General features: G+C 54.8%; 1 protein-coding gene across 1 annotated transcript in view; it reads right to left on the bottom strand.

Annotated features, from left to right (window-relative positions):
- Positions 1-15,167, bottom strand: part of CHST15 (carbohydrate sulfotransferase 15) — a 79,298-nt gene that overhangs the window by 13,865 nt on the left and 50,266 nt on the right. Inside the window, exon 5 of the mRNA XM_043597797.1 lies at positions 12,212-12,368. Within this exon, the coding sequence (XP_043453732.1) occupies positions 12,212-12,368 (157 nt within the window). The remainder of the gene's footprint in view (positions 1-12,211; positions 12,369-15,167) is intronic.

A 15,167-nucleotide genomic window follows, 5' to 3' on the forward strand; every position in this document is an offset into this window, starting at 1 on the left:
GGACGGTGAGGGAGGATAGGATGACTGATTTTCATCTGTTTGAGGGGAGGTGAAATGAACTCAGGACCCCATCTTCTGTGACTCAAGTTCACAGCCGGGCCGGGCCCACTTCCTCAGCGGTCTCTAGAGGGGGTGTCTCTGGCCCCTCAGTCCCCCCGGGAACCTGGACCTGCCCACAGAATGTGCGGGGGCTCTGGGATCCCCTCGAGTCCACTTGCCAGGAGGCATACGGGTAACAGTACATCCCTCACACTCCACTTTGTCACCAACAGCTGAGCAGAGACTTCACTCATCACAACGAATGGCCACCTCTCCTGTCTGGATTCTACAGATCCTCCCAAAATGTGTCCCCAGCACCTACGAATGGGATCTTATTTGGAAACAGGGTCTTTGCAGATGAACTTATGTCGAATGAAGATCCTGAGATGCGATCATCCTGGATGGAGGGTGGGTTGTAAATCCAATGACTGGTGTCCTTACAAAGGCGACAGAGACATGGGGGGGGGAGAAGGCCACGTGAAGACACGGGGGGAGGCTGGAGGGATACTGCCGCGAGCCAGGGACCAGCAAGAGCTGTCAACCACCAGCAGCAGCTGGACAGAGGCCTGGAACAGCCCCTCCCTCAGAACTCCCAGAAGGAACCCACCCTGGTGGCATGCGGAGTGTAGACTTCTAGCCTTCTGAACTGCCAGAGGGTGAATTCGCATTGCATTAAGCCCCCAGCTTTGCGGTGATTTGTTGCAACAGCCCCAGGTTCTACCCCCCCAATTCCCAGGAAGACTGAGGAGTTTTCTGCCTACACCTCTCTCCTACCCTGAGACCGCAGGACAGTCCTGAGTGTACAGATGGATGAGAGCCACACGGTTCGCTTCCCTACAGAGATGTAAGCAAGAAGGCAAAGGAAAAGCATGAGCTCTAACTTTCAGGGGAGCCCTATCTGGACCCCCCCGAAGAATCAGGCTCGTGCTTCCTAAGAATGTCAGCAATGATCAATGCTATGATTTCCCCCACAGCCACTCTCTGGGGGGAAAGGGCCAGGCAGTGACCATGCACGAGTGAAAGCCACTCGGATGGGTTAAAGCCATTCAGAAAATGTTGAGAAGGGCAGCAAATGTAGCGAGACTAAGTATCCGAGGGCTGGAGCGGACATTCTCACGTAACAATAGGTAAACCTAAACATCCACATTTTGGTCTTTAACATCAACTGTACAGGGGGGCACCTGGGTGGCTCAGTCAGTGACTCGACCGACTTCCGAGTTCAAGCCCTGCATTGGGCTCTGCGCTGACAGCTCAGAGCCTGCAGCCTGTTTCAGATTCTCTGTCTTCCTCTCTCTCGGCCCCTCCCCTGCTAGTGCTCTGTCTCTCTGTCTCCCTCTCTCTCTCTCAAAAATAAATAAACATTAAAAAAATTTTTAAAACAACTGTACAATGATGAAGCGGGGGAGAGAGGCCAACAGGGTAAACACACAATAGGTTTAGCTGACATGAACTCATAACGAATCATCACAGAATTGCATGGACACTGATGCAAACCATAGGATGCATTAATAAAGGTATGGCATTAAAAATGTGGGAGGGTGTCACTCTGCACCAGCCTGGCCAGTTGGGATCCCAAAGGATGCTTGCTTTCAGGGCTGGGTGCCAAACGGTGAGGGGGAAGGAGCTGTTCCATCTGAAGAAGCAAGACTTAGCAGGAAGGACAACAGCTTCAATGGCTGAAAGGCCGTCCAGAGCGGGAAGGAAACCTGAACTACACTCCTGGAGGGTAGACTGCCCAGGGGGTAGAAGGTTCAGGAACCAGCTTGAGACAAGGGGGAGGTCTCCAGCTGGGGCAGTCCAGCAGGAAGCGAGTGGCCCCAGCAGCAGGAACAGTCACGACTGGCGGGGCTGAGGGCTCCCTGGCTGAGAGCCAGCTGCCCCGACACCCAGCCAGCCCCCTTGCATTGTAGGGGCCGCCAAGCCCCCTTCTGCCGAACCATCTAATTTTCTTACTCTTAAACCATCCCAAACAGATGGGTGTTACATTTGGCCAGGACCGCTTCCAACAGCAATTCCAAATATAAGTCCAAATACATTCCAGGCCTTCTGTGCTATGGTTATTTTAGAAGGCTGCTGGGGCGGCCCCGTGACGGGGGGCCGGCTCTCCTGGAAGTGTGCTCGGCTCCTGCCTGTGTGGTGCGGGGGTCCCGGGACCCAGCACGGCCGCGAGGGGGAGTGGGAGAGAATGTATGCGTGGGGGGGTGGCTCCCCGAACCTGGTGCCTCTGGACGGGACTACATCTCTCCCTCTCGCGGGGGCAGAGGAATGGCCACCAAGGCCATCACTGAAGGCCCCGCCATGTAAAACCGGCTGGATTCCTTCAACGACACCGAGCAGAGGTGGGTGGACAGATCGGCACAAAAACAGGGGCAGCCACTACTCCGTGGGCCGCTCCCACAGGCCGGGCTCGCGGGTGCTGTGGGCGTCAGCTCCCACGGTCCTCACGGCTTCCATCCCTGACGCGGCTGCCCTCAGCAGGCCCTGCGCCACGCACTGCACACGTTTTCTCATTCCGCGTTCACAACCCGTCCCCCCGAGCCCCCCCTCCCGGCCTGAGCCACAGGCAGAGCGTCGTCACCCTGTCTTACAAGGAGAAGGCTGGACTTTGGAGAGGTCACACGGCCCCAGGGCCTTTGCGGCTGGGGCCCAAAGGAACCCAGGTCTGCCTGGGCCCAGACAGAGCCCCCTGATCCCACAGGCCTCGGCCCATGGTCTGAGTTTAGGAGCCAATCCACCGGGGCGGGGGGAGGGCCAGCCATCGGAGCCGATGGGTTTGGGGTCCGTTTTGACGTTTGTGTTGTTTTAGGTGCCCAGTGACTGCAAAGCAGGAGGCAATTCTGTTACAGAACTACTTAAGCTCCTGGAAACAGAAAAGCAATTGTGACGTGTAACACAGCAGCCAACACACACTCAGGACAAAGATGAGCATCGCTGTGACCATCGGGAAAAGCGAGTTTACGGAGCGTCGCCTTGGGCATCATTCGGCAGCAACGACAAACAGGTGTTCAGGTGTTCGTCACGATGTCAGAGCTCGGGGCGCCTGGGCGGCTCGGTCAGCTGAGCGTCCGACCCTTGATTTCAGCTCAGGTCATGAGCTCACGGTTTGGGAGATCGAACCCCGAGTCGGGCTCTGCGCTGAGAGCCCCTCTCTCCGCCCCTCCACCGCGCTTCCGCGTGCACGCGCGCTCTCTCTCGAAATAAACAAACATTGAAAACAACAATTTCAGAGCGCACGGAGTGATCTTCCGCCACTTGCATGAGCCGACGGTCATCGGCTGCTTGGCCTTAGTGGGTTTGGTGCTCACCGCCCTTGGAAATGGAGACGTAATCCACGTCCTAACAACCCAGTAGTAGGTCTTGGCACACACACGATGCTGCACCCATGCTGCCACCATCCTCTTCCAGAAGGTTTTCGTCGCCCCCAGAAAGTCCCTGCTGCTTTTAACCCGTCCGTTCCCGGAGAGGCTCACGTCAGAAGTCACGGACATCCCCGGGCCCCCAAGGCACGCGACACTTCATCGGCTCGGTCTCGAGAGCCTGAGCCGTGCTGTCGGTCCCCATCGAAGCGTCACGCTTCGGCCGTCTCAGAGGGCTGGGCTCTGGGAAGAGACCGGGGGCGGCTGCTGGGATGGTGGGCGGCCGGGGGCGGCTGCCGGCTCCTGGGCTGGCTCACCGCCTGCAGGCCGTGCCGGGCCCCAATTTCGCCGCGTTCCCAGAGTGCCCGCCAGCCGGCTTCTCAGGGACCCGCAGGTGAACGTCCCATTTCCTCCACCAGGACCCCCCCGGGAGGTGGGCACATAACACTCTTGTCCTCTGCTTCACCCAGCCCCCACCCCGGGCCTGCAGCCACCCAGAGGGGGATGACGAAAATGAAAAACCGAGAACCCCGTCACTGTTCTCCATCTGCTGGCGTCCAGATTCAAATCACTGATCGATAACTTCCTGACCTCCGATACTGTGCCGTCAATAATCATCATGTGTATTTTAACTACGAGGAAATAAAGGCCATTTGATGTGGCTGGGAAGCAGGCCCTTCCGTCTCGCCGAATCATGGGCTGTGCATTTCTCACCGTGAGGAACAATGAAGCAGGACTGGCCGGGCCAGCTCGTTTGGAGAACATGTCGAGAGTCACTTTAGGGCCATACACACGGGTGACACGGATGAGGCTCATTTTCTGCCAGAGGAGAACATCCACGTTTGGGCCCGAACGTGTCCACATGGATGCAAAATCTCCAGTTCACTGAGGTCATTTGGGCCGGTCTTCTCTTCCCCTCGGGCACGAGTAGGGTTCTGGGTCCAGAGCAGCCAGTCCTGGGTCCGTGGTAAATGCTCAGGGAACAAAAGGCAGGACCTCGCAGAGGCAATACCAAACGTGCCTTTCATCTAATTGCTCAGCGTGGTTGACAAAGCACTTGGACACAGTTTGCCAGTGACCCTGATCGTGGGTATCTGCTGCCAGGAAAGAGAAGAACGCGCAGTGGATCGCTGGGCTGCCCCTGATTAAAGCAGTAGCGAAGCCAGGCCTGAATCCCAGGCTGGGGGACCCCCACCGCAGGGCGTGGCCACCGCCCCCCAGGGCTGGCCCGTGTGTGACAGGCGCCGTCTCCCCCTCCCCGCTTCAACTCGCCAGCCTCACTAATCCGAGGTCCCCGGACTGACCTGGTGGTCCAGAGGGGACTCGCCACCACCCCACCCCCATCCATCCTGGCCTGATGTGGGCACACGTCTCGCCTCGCAGCCTCTGCGGACTGGCTACAACGGGGCCCTTCTCCCCGGTGGCTCTCGCCCTCTGCAAACAACCCGTGTGGGAGCACGCAGGGCTGCCCACGCCTCTGTAAACATTTCCCAAAAACATAAACAGTGTCAAACACACAAGGAAGTTTCAGCACGATGGTTTTTCTCTCACCGGTAACGAGACGGGGGCCTTCGCCAGGCGGTCAGTCCCGAACGGCCTTCAGAGCACCTTCACAAAGGCCCGAGCTGTCCTGGCCTGGGCCCGGCCGGCCCTCCCTCCCCACCGTGACATCCCCGGCCAACCCCCTCGGCCTCGGGTGGCTCACAGCTCAGCCCTACGAAAGTGAGCCCACGCCACGTTTAGGGCTCACGAAAGGCAGGCCGTAACACCCCACAGACAGGTTCTGAGAGGCGAAATGCCTGAATCCGCCAGGAAATTAACAGGCCACTGGGAGACACTGCACTACAATCCTCCTGGAGACTCCCGCTGATTTCTTCGTCCCCCAGAGTCTCAAAGACAAAGGCAAGAGTGCGGGCCGGAGGGAGGAAGAGGGCGTATCATCGATCTGCGACTCTGAGGCCGCTGTCACGACCTCTCCGCTCCGACGGCCTCCCCCCCCCCCCACCCCTGGTCCCATCTCTTGCCCACAGGGGAGTCCTCCTCATTTCCCCTTAAGATAATCGACATTAATAACCGGTCCATCAGCGCTGGGTGACAGCCTGCTTTTCAATCCCCGTGCAGATGTATTACGGAGAAAATACCACACATGACGCCGAAGCGCCAGCTCCCCACTCCGGCCCAAGGACGTGTCTGTGGCACTAAGTCAGCACTCCCAGGGACCTAGGGAAGTGGAACTGTTTGCGGGACATCTGAGCGGCGAGAGAACGTCTCGTCTCAAGTCAGAGGGTGCCGGCAATCCTGCAGCGTCGGTCGGTGCAGCTTCCTGCTAATCTGAACTCGATGTCGCCCTGGGATCAGCATCTTAATCTCTCTGACGTGGGGTCCATGCCCCGAAGGCACCCATCAAAGACAGGGGACCTTACTGCTTCCAGAGCTTTGCAAAAGTGGGGAGTCACCCTGCTGGTGGCTCACAGCCCAGTCCCGTCCAGGAAAGGCCCCGCCCCCCCCATGGTTACGCTTCCCCAGCATGGACAGGGGACAGCGGCTGGTGGCTGGGAGAGGCCTCGCTGGGGACAACTCTGAAGGGCCGTCCAAGCCACGGAGCTCGTGGTGGGGTCGGGGAGACCTCTGTGTGACTGCATCATGGCCCCAACCTCTGCTCTGCCTGTCTCCCCCCACCGCCACCTCCCCCCCCCCCCCGCCACCGGCTTGTCCCACAACGGGCCCCGTAAACCTCCTGCGTGCTCACTGCCGTCTCCAAGTTAAATCTGCATCCCAAGGACCAGCCTATGATAGGGAAGAAAGCCTGATTCCTCAAACCAACAAGGGCTCAAATCCAGCCTGGCCACACTACTAACCAGTTGACAGCGAACCCAGTAATGCAGCCCCACTGAGCCCACACACCTACTTGCCAAGCTCAAATGAGGCAATGCCTGAAAAGGGCTTAGCAGGTAGCCCAGCCTGAGTACATGCTCAGTTAACGCTTTGGTCACTTAATTGAGGGCTGTCCCCGGCCCTTGCACTGGACATAGACTCCACGAAGGCAGACAAGGAGGACTTTCTTCTCTAACGTATGCCTGTTCAGGGAGTAAATGAGTGCTCAGTCTGGTTATTGTCACTATTTGCTACTACTGTGACCTAACAATAATAGCTAATAATTCCATAATATTTTGTATTTATCCAGCCCTGTTTAAATACGTTACATATATTAAGTCATTCTCACAACCCTAGAGATAGGACTATTTTCCCCCATTTCACCGGTAAGGAAATGAGACACAGAGAGGTCAAGTAACCTGCTCAAAGCCACACAGCCAGTGAGTGGCAGAGCTGGGGTTCTGATTCAGACTATCTGGTCCCCCAGAGCTATGACTCTACAAGGTGACCCTGGTTTGCCACTCACCGCTCACACATCCTACCACCCGCTTTGCTGGGAGTAAGATCCATGAAACCAGCATTCCTGCCCCAAGGCTTAGCGTCGCTCATTACTCTGTCCTAATGATCAACTGCATGTAAATGGATGCATTTCATTAAGTGTTTCATTCCTTCCCTTCCTAGGGCATCGTCCTAAATAGATTAATTATTGACTCACACTAGTGGGCTGTTTCAAAATCAGTTTAGGGGGGCCTGGTGGCCCAGTGGGTTAGGCGTCTGACTCTTGATCTCCACTCAGGTCACGATCTCACGCCTCATGAGTTCGAGCCCCGTGTTGGGCTCTATGCTGACAGCACACAGAACCTCCTTGGGATTCTCTCTCTCCCTCTCTTCCTGCCCCTCCCATACACACGCACTCGCTCACTCTCTCTCTCTCTCAAAATAAATATATAAACTCTAAAAAATCAATTTATACAAGCAGATGAAGAAAACAACGCCCCAGGTTCCCAGGCTCATGGTGCCTGGGTCAAAATCAAGTTCTCACTGTTAGCGGAGCTCTCCGTCCTGTTTGACTCGTCATCATAAAAGAGGAAAACCAAGCATCCCTGTGGGGGTCATTGCTGCACCCCGCATTAAAACTACACACAGAACGAAACCCAAAACAGAGACATGGTAAAGTCCTTGACAGATGCTGTGTGACCCTACCCTCCAAGTGTCCCCTAAGTGAACTACGTCCGAGGGGCCAGCACCTTCCAGCCATTCTGCACACGTAACGGAGGCTGTCTCCAAATGATGAGGCAAACTCCACCAAGAGGCAGGAGGCTAACGTGAGAGGCAGTGAAAAGAACGGTCTTTTCCACTTTAGCGTCAGATTAAATGAAGAAAATTCTGCTTTTTAATTAAGTGGGCCAATTTGGCCTAGAAAACGCTTCACTTTTTTAAACCGTCATTATCTCTTACACAGAGAAACTTGCGACATGACGCCTGGCTGGCCCTTCTGGCCGCAAGCACCAGCCTATCCACTTTCCACTATTCCTCTGTTCTCCTCCAGAAGGGGGGAAATGGGCTAACTTACCATTTACATCTTTCTCTGGAAACTGAAACGTGATTGATTTGATGCTACCTGCATTTCCAGTATTTTTAAACCCTCTACCTTGGATCAATTCTAGAAATAACGGCTAAATGTGAATCTGAAACTAGAAATAAAATCCACCCCTGGCCCCCGCCAATTTGTAGATGGAAAGAAAAGTTTAGCCTAATCCCACTGGCAGCAGCCAACCGCGGAACGTCCCCACGGAAGAGCGAGGTCGCGGGACGACCCAAGTGGGCTATTGGCCCGGGGCCCGGTTAGACTAAAGAGAACAGGGCTCCAAGGGTGTGTTTCTTCGAGTGACCTGAACATTGAGTATCTATCATCCTTTCTGGCTGGGATGGCAAACGAGCCAGCCACTTAGGATAGGCCAAGAGCCACGGGTTTAAAAAAAGAAGAAATCCCTACTGTTGCGTATTTTTTATAAATGCTTAAAAAGCAGCAAAACAGCTGTTGCTGTCAGTAGCCCGCACAGAAAAGGTGTAGATGAACACACACTCCACAGTGCGTGGGGGGGGGCTCTGCCTCTGGACGGGGGTATCACACCGGCAGCTTCTCTGCTGTTGGCTGCACGGCTGGGACCCAGGTCTCTGGGAGGATCAGACAGGGAAATGGAGGGCAGGTGTGCAGGGCAAAAATCCCTGTTCCTTGGCATTCAGAGCATGTAACCTCCTCCCTTCGAGTGTGGCCTGGACCTTGTAACTTGCTTCTAACCGACAGAGTATGTAAAGGTGATGGATGGACAGTCTAGCGATCAGATTATAAAAGACTGTGACTTCCGACTTGCTGGCTGACTCTCCCCTTGCTGGCTTTGATGAAGAAAGCAGCCCTGTTGGCAAGATCCAGCAGCAAGGCCTTGAGGGAAGCTTCTAGCCAACAGCCAGCGAAGAACGGACGCCCTCCCTCCAACAGCCCTTGAGGAACTGAATCTGCCAACAACCGTGAGAGCTTGGAAGCAGAGCCTTCCCCGGTCAAGCCTTTGGATGAGACCCCACCATGGTGAAGCCCTGACTGTGGCCTTGAGAGCGAGCCCGAAGGAGAGGATGCAGTAAACCGGGTCAGGTTCTGACCCACAGAGACTGTGCAATAGTAACTGTGTGGTGTTCTAAGCTGCTGACTTTGGGGGTGAACTGTTATACGGCAGTCGATGCCGAATGCAGCAGGTGATTCAATGACGGGGTTAGCCTCCTGATGCAGGCTGCCATGGCGGCATCGGGCCGTTCCCTCGTCGGCAGCCACCACGACATCTGCCACGAGAGAGGCAAGGCCTCACTTCTCCAAAAAAGTGCCAGCCCCCAGAGGGTAGGCACTGGATGGACCTTCATCTTTCACAGATATGTATATGCTCAGCCCCCAGCACCATGCCCAACATGTGGTCAGGGTTCGAGAAAGGACCAAATGGACCAACTCTTCCTGTTGAGGACTAGAAAGGCAAGAGTATTCACAATAAACAGAGTATTTGGGAGAGGGAAGGAGAGGGGAGAGGAGAGGAGGGGAGAGAGGAGGCAAAACCTGGGACTACTTGAAATGGCCGTCTCGTGGCCCGTAAGTCTTGTAAAGGCAGGCCGACTTTTGGCTGGGTCTAGAGGCAAGTTGGGCAGGTCCTGCTTTGGCTCAGCTGTCTGAATCTGGGCAGCACCACGGCCCTCCCCACTGAGAGGCTCGCCTTATGGCACTTGTGTCCTCGGAGGTACAATCGAGAACTGCAGGAAGAAAGGGACGTGTTTAGGAAAGGTGATTCCACCCTCCCAACCAGAGAACCTGTGGTCTTTACCTTTGCTCTCACTGTTCTCCCTGCTCGCAAGGCTTCTTCCTCTCAACCACACTCCATCTCTGTCGACTTGCCAAACTCCTACTCAGCCTTCAAAACCCAGCCTGGCTTCAGCTCCTCCAGAGTAACCCCTCTAGACCTCCCCACTAGGAGCTCATTCCCTCTTCTGGGTCACTTCTCACCCTCCCTCTTGCTCTGGTTGAAGTCACAGACCTTAACAACCACAGCCACGCTGGTCCTGCAACCAGCCGTGGGCTCCCATGCCCGGGGCCCAGGACGGGGCAGGCACACGCTGAACAAGACCAGACCCACACCACACCGGTCCCCACCCCTCTATGCCCAGGGAGTGACACGATGTCGCAACGCTCACTCCCGTGGCCCGAGCCTGAGACACAGCGTGACCTCCCCCAGAATGAGGAACTAGGGAGAGTGACAGGAAGACATTCGGTGCACAGGAAGCATACTCTTGAGAGAATGTCCCAGCCTTGGGAGCTGCGGCTGGAGGCGGTCTGGGGGAGGAGGGCAGAGCAGCTGTGAAAACACCTCAGTGGGCGGTGAGGGGTCACTCAGTCATGGAGCCTTTCCTCCCGAGGCTGACAGTTACATAATCATGTCTACACGAGCGCACCTCCGGTTTGTGTCAACCGCTCTCCGGCTGGGGAGGAGGCTGGGCAGCCCACTCCCTGAGCAGAAGGGCCGATCCCTGCCTCCCAACTGTGGGAACCAGCAGGTAGGATGTGGCGAGCTGCTCCGAGGTCAGCGGCCGCCTCGGAACCAGGCAGGGTGGCTTCCCGAGGAGAAGGACAGAACCAGAGTGGCGGCATCCGGGGCACAAAGATGTGCCTTGTGATGCAGCACGAGGAGGGCCTGCCGCAGCGCAGACAGAGGGGGACAAGCCAGCGCTCCTCTGACCAGGCCACGGTCAGAGCTGCAGGGGCCGTTTCGAGAGCTCCGCCAAAGGGACACAGAGATAAATGCAGGGAGTGACCAGGGCAGGACTTTAAGGCAAGTCCTCCTGGGGGCGAGAATGTGAAACAAAAGCAGCAGGTGTAAGACTGGATGTGCAGACGGTTGTGTACACACATACACACACACACACACACTTATCAGCCTAGGTAAGCTGGTGGGAGACTATTGCTGCTTTTTATAACAGTTTTCCTTTATAGCTTTCCAGTATATTTCCTAAAATTTCCACAACAAGCACATCTTATTGCTATGCCTGGCAAGGACACGAGGCCCCGGATGCATGCCATCCAAGAAAGATATTAGGGGGATATTAGTTTCTACCGCAACCTGTGGGCCCGTGACTGCGGGATTTTTATTCTTTGGGATTTCTGAAAGCTCCAAGTCTGAAATCCTGGCTTCAGCAGGGCGGGTTCCCGCTGCGGGTGCTGAGTGAGGGGCTGTGCCAGACCCGTCGCCAGCTGCTGGCGGTGGTCGGCAATCCTAGGTGCTCCCGGGCCTGCGGACGCGTCACTCCAGTCTCCGCCTCTGCCATCACGTGGTGTCCTCCCTGTCCCTGTGTCCAAATTTCCTCTTCTCACAAGGGTATCAGCCACCGGATCAGGGGCCACCCGAGTCCAACAGAACCTCATTTTAACTCGAGTCCAGCCGCAAAGGCCCTGTTTTCAAACAAGGTCACCCTCAGACGTATGGGGGCGGTTAGAACTTCAGCACCTGCTTGGGAGAGGCATAACCCCGGCCATAACAAGAGACGCGGAGCCCAAAGAAAAGCGAGACACCGAAGGCCCTGGCTGTTGTCTTCCAATGTGGCAGGCGCTGCCATTTGGGGAGCATGACACGTGGTCTGTGTGACTCTGTGGGGAAGCAGATCCAAAGTGCGGATACTCCTGCAAGACAGATCCGGCTTCGCAAGAGGAAGAATAGTCTCACGGAGCTGGACTGGTCATCACAGGGCTCGGGGACTCCCACTCCAGGATCCTGGACCAGCCTGCGGGCCCCTCGTCTCTGATGTGGTGATACTACGGGGACTGCTGGGCTAAGTGTCCCAGAAGCCCTGAGCTTCCGCCGTCTACGCGCGCTTTGGTGCGATCGGAGCATCGCCAGTGCCGGCCCGGCCCCGCCGTTCAGTATCACGCCAGCTGCGCCTCGGTCACACGGGGCGACCCCGGCTTTCTACAACAAAGCAGCCCTGCCCATCATTTTTCTTCCTTTTGGTCTTTTGAGGAAAGCTGGAGACGGAACACTCAGCGGAGCTGACGGGGTCATGACACAAGGAATCGCGGCAGCTAAAGCGCTCGGCAAACCCCGACGCCCCTGATTCCAAGGGGGTTTCACGTGCCCTGACGGTACCCAAGGAAGGGCCCACGTCCCCAGGCCAGAGGCGGACGGCCCAAAGACCGTGGTCAGACTGTCTAAGAAAACAATCCACAATTTGTTTAGACCCAAGGAAGACTGCCCCAAGAATAACATTTACACAAGAAAGAGCAGTAACGTTGCAAGTTAAGCTTGTTTATTTAAAAAAAAAAAAAAAAAAGAGGCAAGATCTTGCTCATGATGAGAAGGCGGGTCTTTAAAACTGCCTCTTCACCCCCAAATGCACGAAAAACCCAAACCGCTCACCTCTCCACGGGGTCCCTGAGCATGACAATCAGTTTTGCGTCTGGCTGAAAGGCATGGATGAAGTCCTGGGTCAGAAAGGGCGGCTCTCCATCCGTGCTGTTGTCGTAGAAGAACGTCCAGGCGTTGTTGTCCCACATGGTGGACGCGCTGGCCTCCCCTAGAAACAGAGAACGCCACAAATGAGCGGTGCTGAGTTAGGGGCTCCCGCGGGGCAGCCTGTGCTGGGGGCCAAACTGGGCTCCGATCGATGCCTTCCCCTCAACCAGCCATGATGGGTGAGCTGGTCCACCACCACCGGCACAGGGGACTCCAGGAAGAGTCACGACCCTCTGCCACGGCGACTTCCTCCGCTTCCCCCCAAAGGCCTCCATCTGGAAATCCAGGTGATCTAGGCACCACGGAGCATCCGCTCCCTCCCAGCTCTTCTCCAGGATGTGCCCAAAAAAACCCTCTGCCAGCATCTGGCCTCCCAATTTCACGATGTTTGACTCTGCTCACGGCACACAGCTCTGTGGCATTGGAAGGGCCTGCTGAGAACGTACTAGATCGTTTCCTTCCCCAAGTGCCAGGGATGAAAGAGTAGTTTAGGGAAACGGAGGCTCTTCAGGAAATGAGATGGCAATCAGCATCAGATTTTTTTGTTCAATCACAACGGCCGGTCCGGGGCACTCTCTGAGACCAAACGAGAGGAAGGCTTTGCGGGAAGGCTCACGGGACCTCAGTCTCAGGTGCTGCGTCCGACGGGCCCGCCACCCCATCGCCCCGCACACAGCTGGCATTCACTCAGTACTGACTGGGTAGACGGCCCGCCGGCCCGGCCCTGGTTTTACGATGGTCCGCGTGGACGGAGGAGGAAACGTTCAACACGCATTCTAAAACGGGGAGGAGGCCAAGGCACGCACATTTCCGCGTCTCCCTCTCCGACACTTGAACCACTTCCCTGACTTTTTTTTTCTTTTTAGCAGAGTCTTCAGAGATTTAAGAAGAGACGCAAATCGATCCATTACATACCAATTCAATTTCCCAACATTTTACATGCGTACTTGATACATCTCAAAATCACTTATTCAGGGAAAATCTGAGCCAAAAGACGAGTTTCTTTGATCGGGGATGAGTGCGTCACAAAGATGCGGGGAGTTGGCAAGGCCCTGGCTCTTCTAGGATGTTCAGTCACACCCAGGGGAGCATTTCTGTGCTGGTCTTTCCTCTCTTTCAAGATAATACCGTACAATACGGGCAAGGCACGCCCGTCAGAAGTCCTTTGAACATTCTACTCACAATGAATATGAGAATATTACAACAAGGGAAGTATCTAAAACCAAGTGGCACAAATTCGGTCAGAGCTCATACATAAACCAGCTCTGCAACCAGAGAAACGTCTGTCCCTCCACCCGTCTGTCCGTCCGTCCATCCATCCATCCAGAAAACATTCATCTAGTGTCTCAAAGTGCCTGGCAGTGTGCTCGGCATTAGGGACAGAGAAAGGAAACGGGACAGACAATCCCCTGCCTTCTCCTCTCTTACAATCTAGGGGAAGACTCCATCAACAACTCCACCAACAGTCAGATCCCCAGCTGAGCACTTTGTCGGGGCAGAGCAGGGGGCCGTGACAGCAGAGGGAGGGGGCCTGCCTTTCCGTGTGTCTGGAGCCCCACCCCCGAGAATCTGGTCACTGGAATCCCTTGTGACTCCAGCCACTGGCCCAGACCACTGAGGAAAGGCTCTCTCTGACCCGTGAGCAGGGGTGAAGGAAGACACTTATGCTCTACCAAAGACCTAACCCGAGGAAGCTGAAGCAGAGCTGAATCGCATTTCAGGGCTCGCAGGAGCCAGAATGGATCTGGTCCATTCTGTCCCATGGTGCAGATGTGCCGACTAAAGCTCAGGAACGCCAAGACCGACTCGTCACACGTCTCAGAGCCGGCTGGTGGCACAGGCAGGCCTTAGCCGCCAGCTTTCCACCTGCCTCTCCACTACCCTGAAACTCATCAAACTCTGTTCTAGGTAAGTATCAGAGCAGCAAACTTTTTCCTTAATTTTCCTTTTTAAATCTGGAAGTAAAATTAGCAAACCACACTAAGGCTTTCCTTTTTCATTCATTATCTTAGGCTCTATTTCCTAGCCCTAGGATGTGTATTTTTAGCTCTTTCATAAGAACATGAGATTCTCCCAGAGGCATACGGTGTAGGAGTCACAATCAAGTATTAATTAGACTTGTGAGCTGAGGTGTGTGGACCCAAGGCTGCAAGAAAATAGCTAGTAGCCAATTCGCACTACTGGGATGGGGGGTGTATGATCTCATCTGGCTCTCAGAACTTGATGTGAGTTAAAAAACCATAAATAAATCAGAGCTTAGGCGTGGAAGTCTATCTCCTTGGACAGGAGAGTCAAAAGCAAGGCCATGTTTCAAATGGTTGATTACAATTCCTCTGAGTTGCTAAAAGATTCCTTGAGTTTGGAGAATCAAAATATAACACATTTAGGAATGCTAAAAAAAGAAAAAAAACAGATTGCTGCCTTAGGTAACCAACTGAAGCAAAATATGTGATTAGGTTTCTCTCGTTCAGAAGAGGTAAGTGGATAAATGTCTTCTCCTAAGCTGAATCCAATACAAAGAGCGGGTGGGTAGACAGGTTTTTTTTTTTTTTTTATAAAACGTTCTTGTGAATTAAAAAAAAAAAGTGATTATTAATCAAACCACCTCATTGTGAATGTCTAAAGGCATTAAGTTGATAAGGGCTAGGCTTTCTCAACAGCAATCAGTCACCAACAATGTGTTAGGGCTGCGTCTGCTTCAGGAAGAGACTGCGTCCCTCTCTACCGGGCCCCAGTGGCCAGGGACTACAAAAGCCACAATATTAAATCGACTCATTGGTTATCGGCGATTACGATGCCCCATCCAAACTTAGATCAGTACTACGCGTGTGCGCTTAGTTTAAATGAAGACAAAGAAATG

The sequence above is a fragment of the Prionailurus bengalensis genome, chromosome D2 (assembly GCF_016509475.1).
Source record: "Prionailurus bengalensis isolate Pbe53 chromosome D2, Fcat_Pben_1.1_paternal_pri, whole genome shotgun sequence".
Taxonomy (NCBI): Eukaryota; Metazoa; Chordata; class Mammalia; order Carnivora; family Felidae; genus Prionailurus; species Prionailurus bengalensis.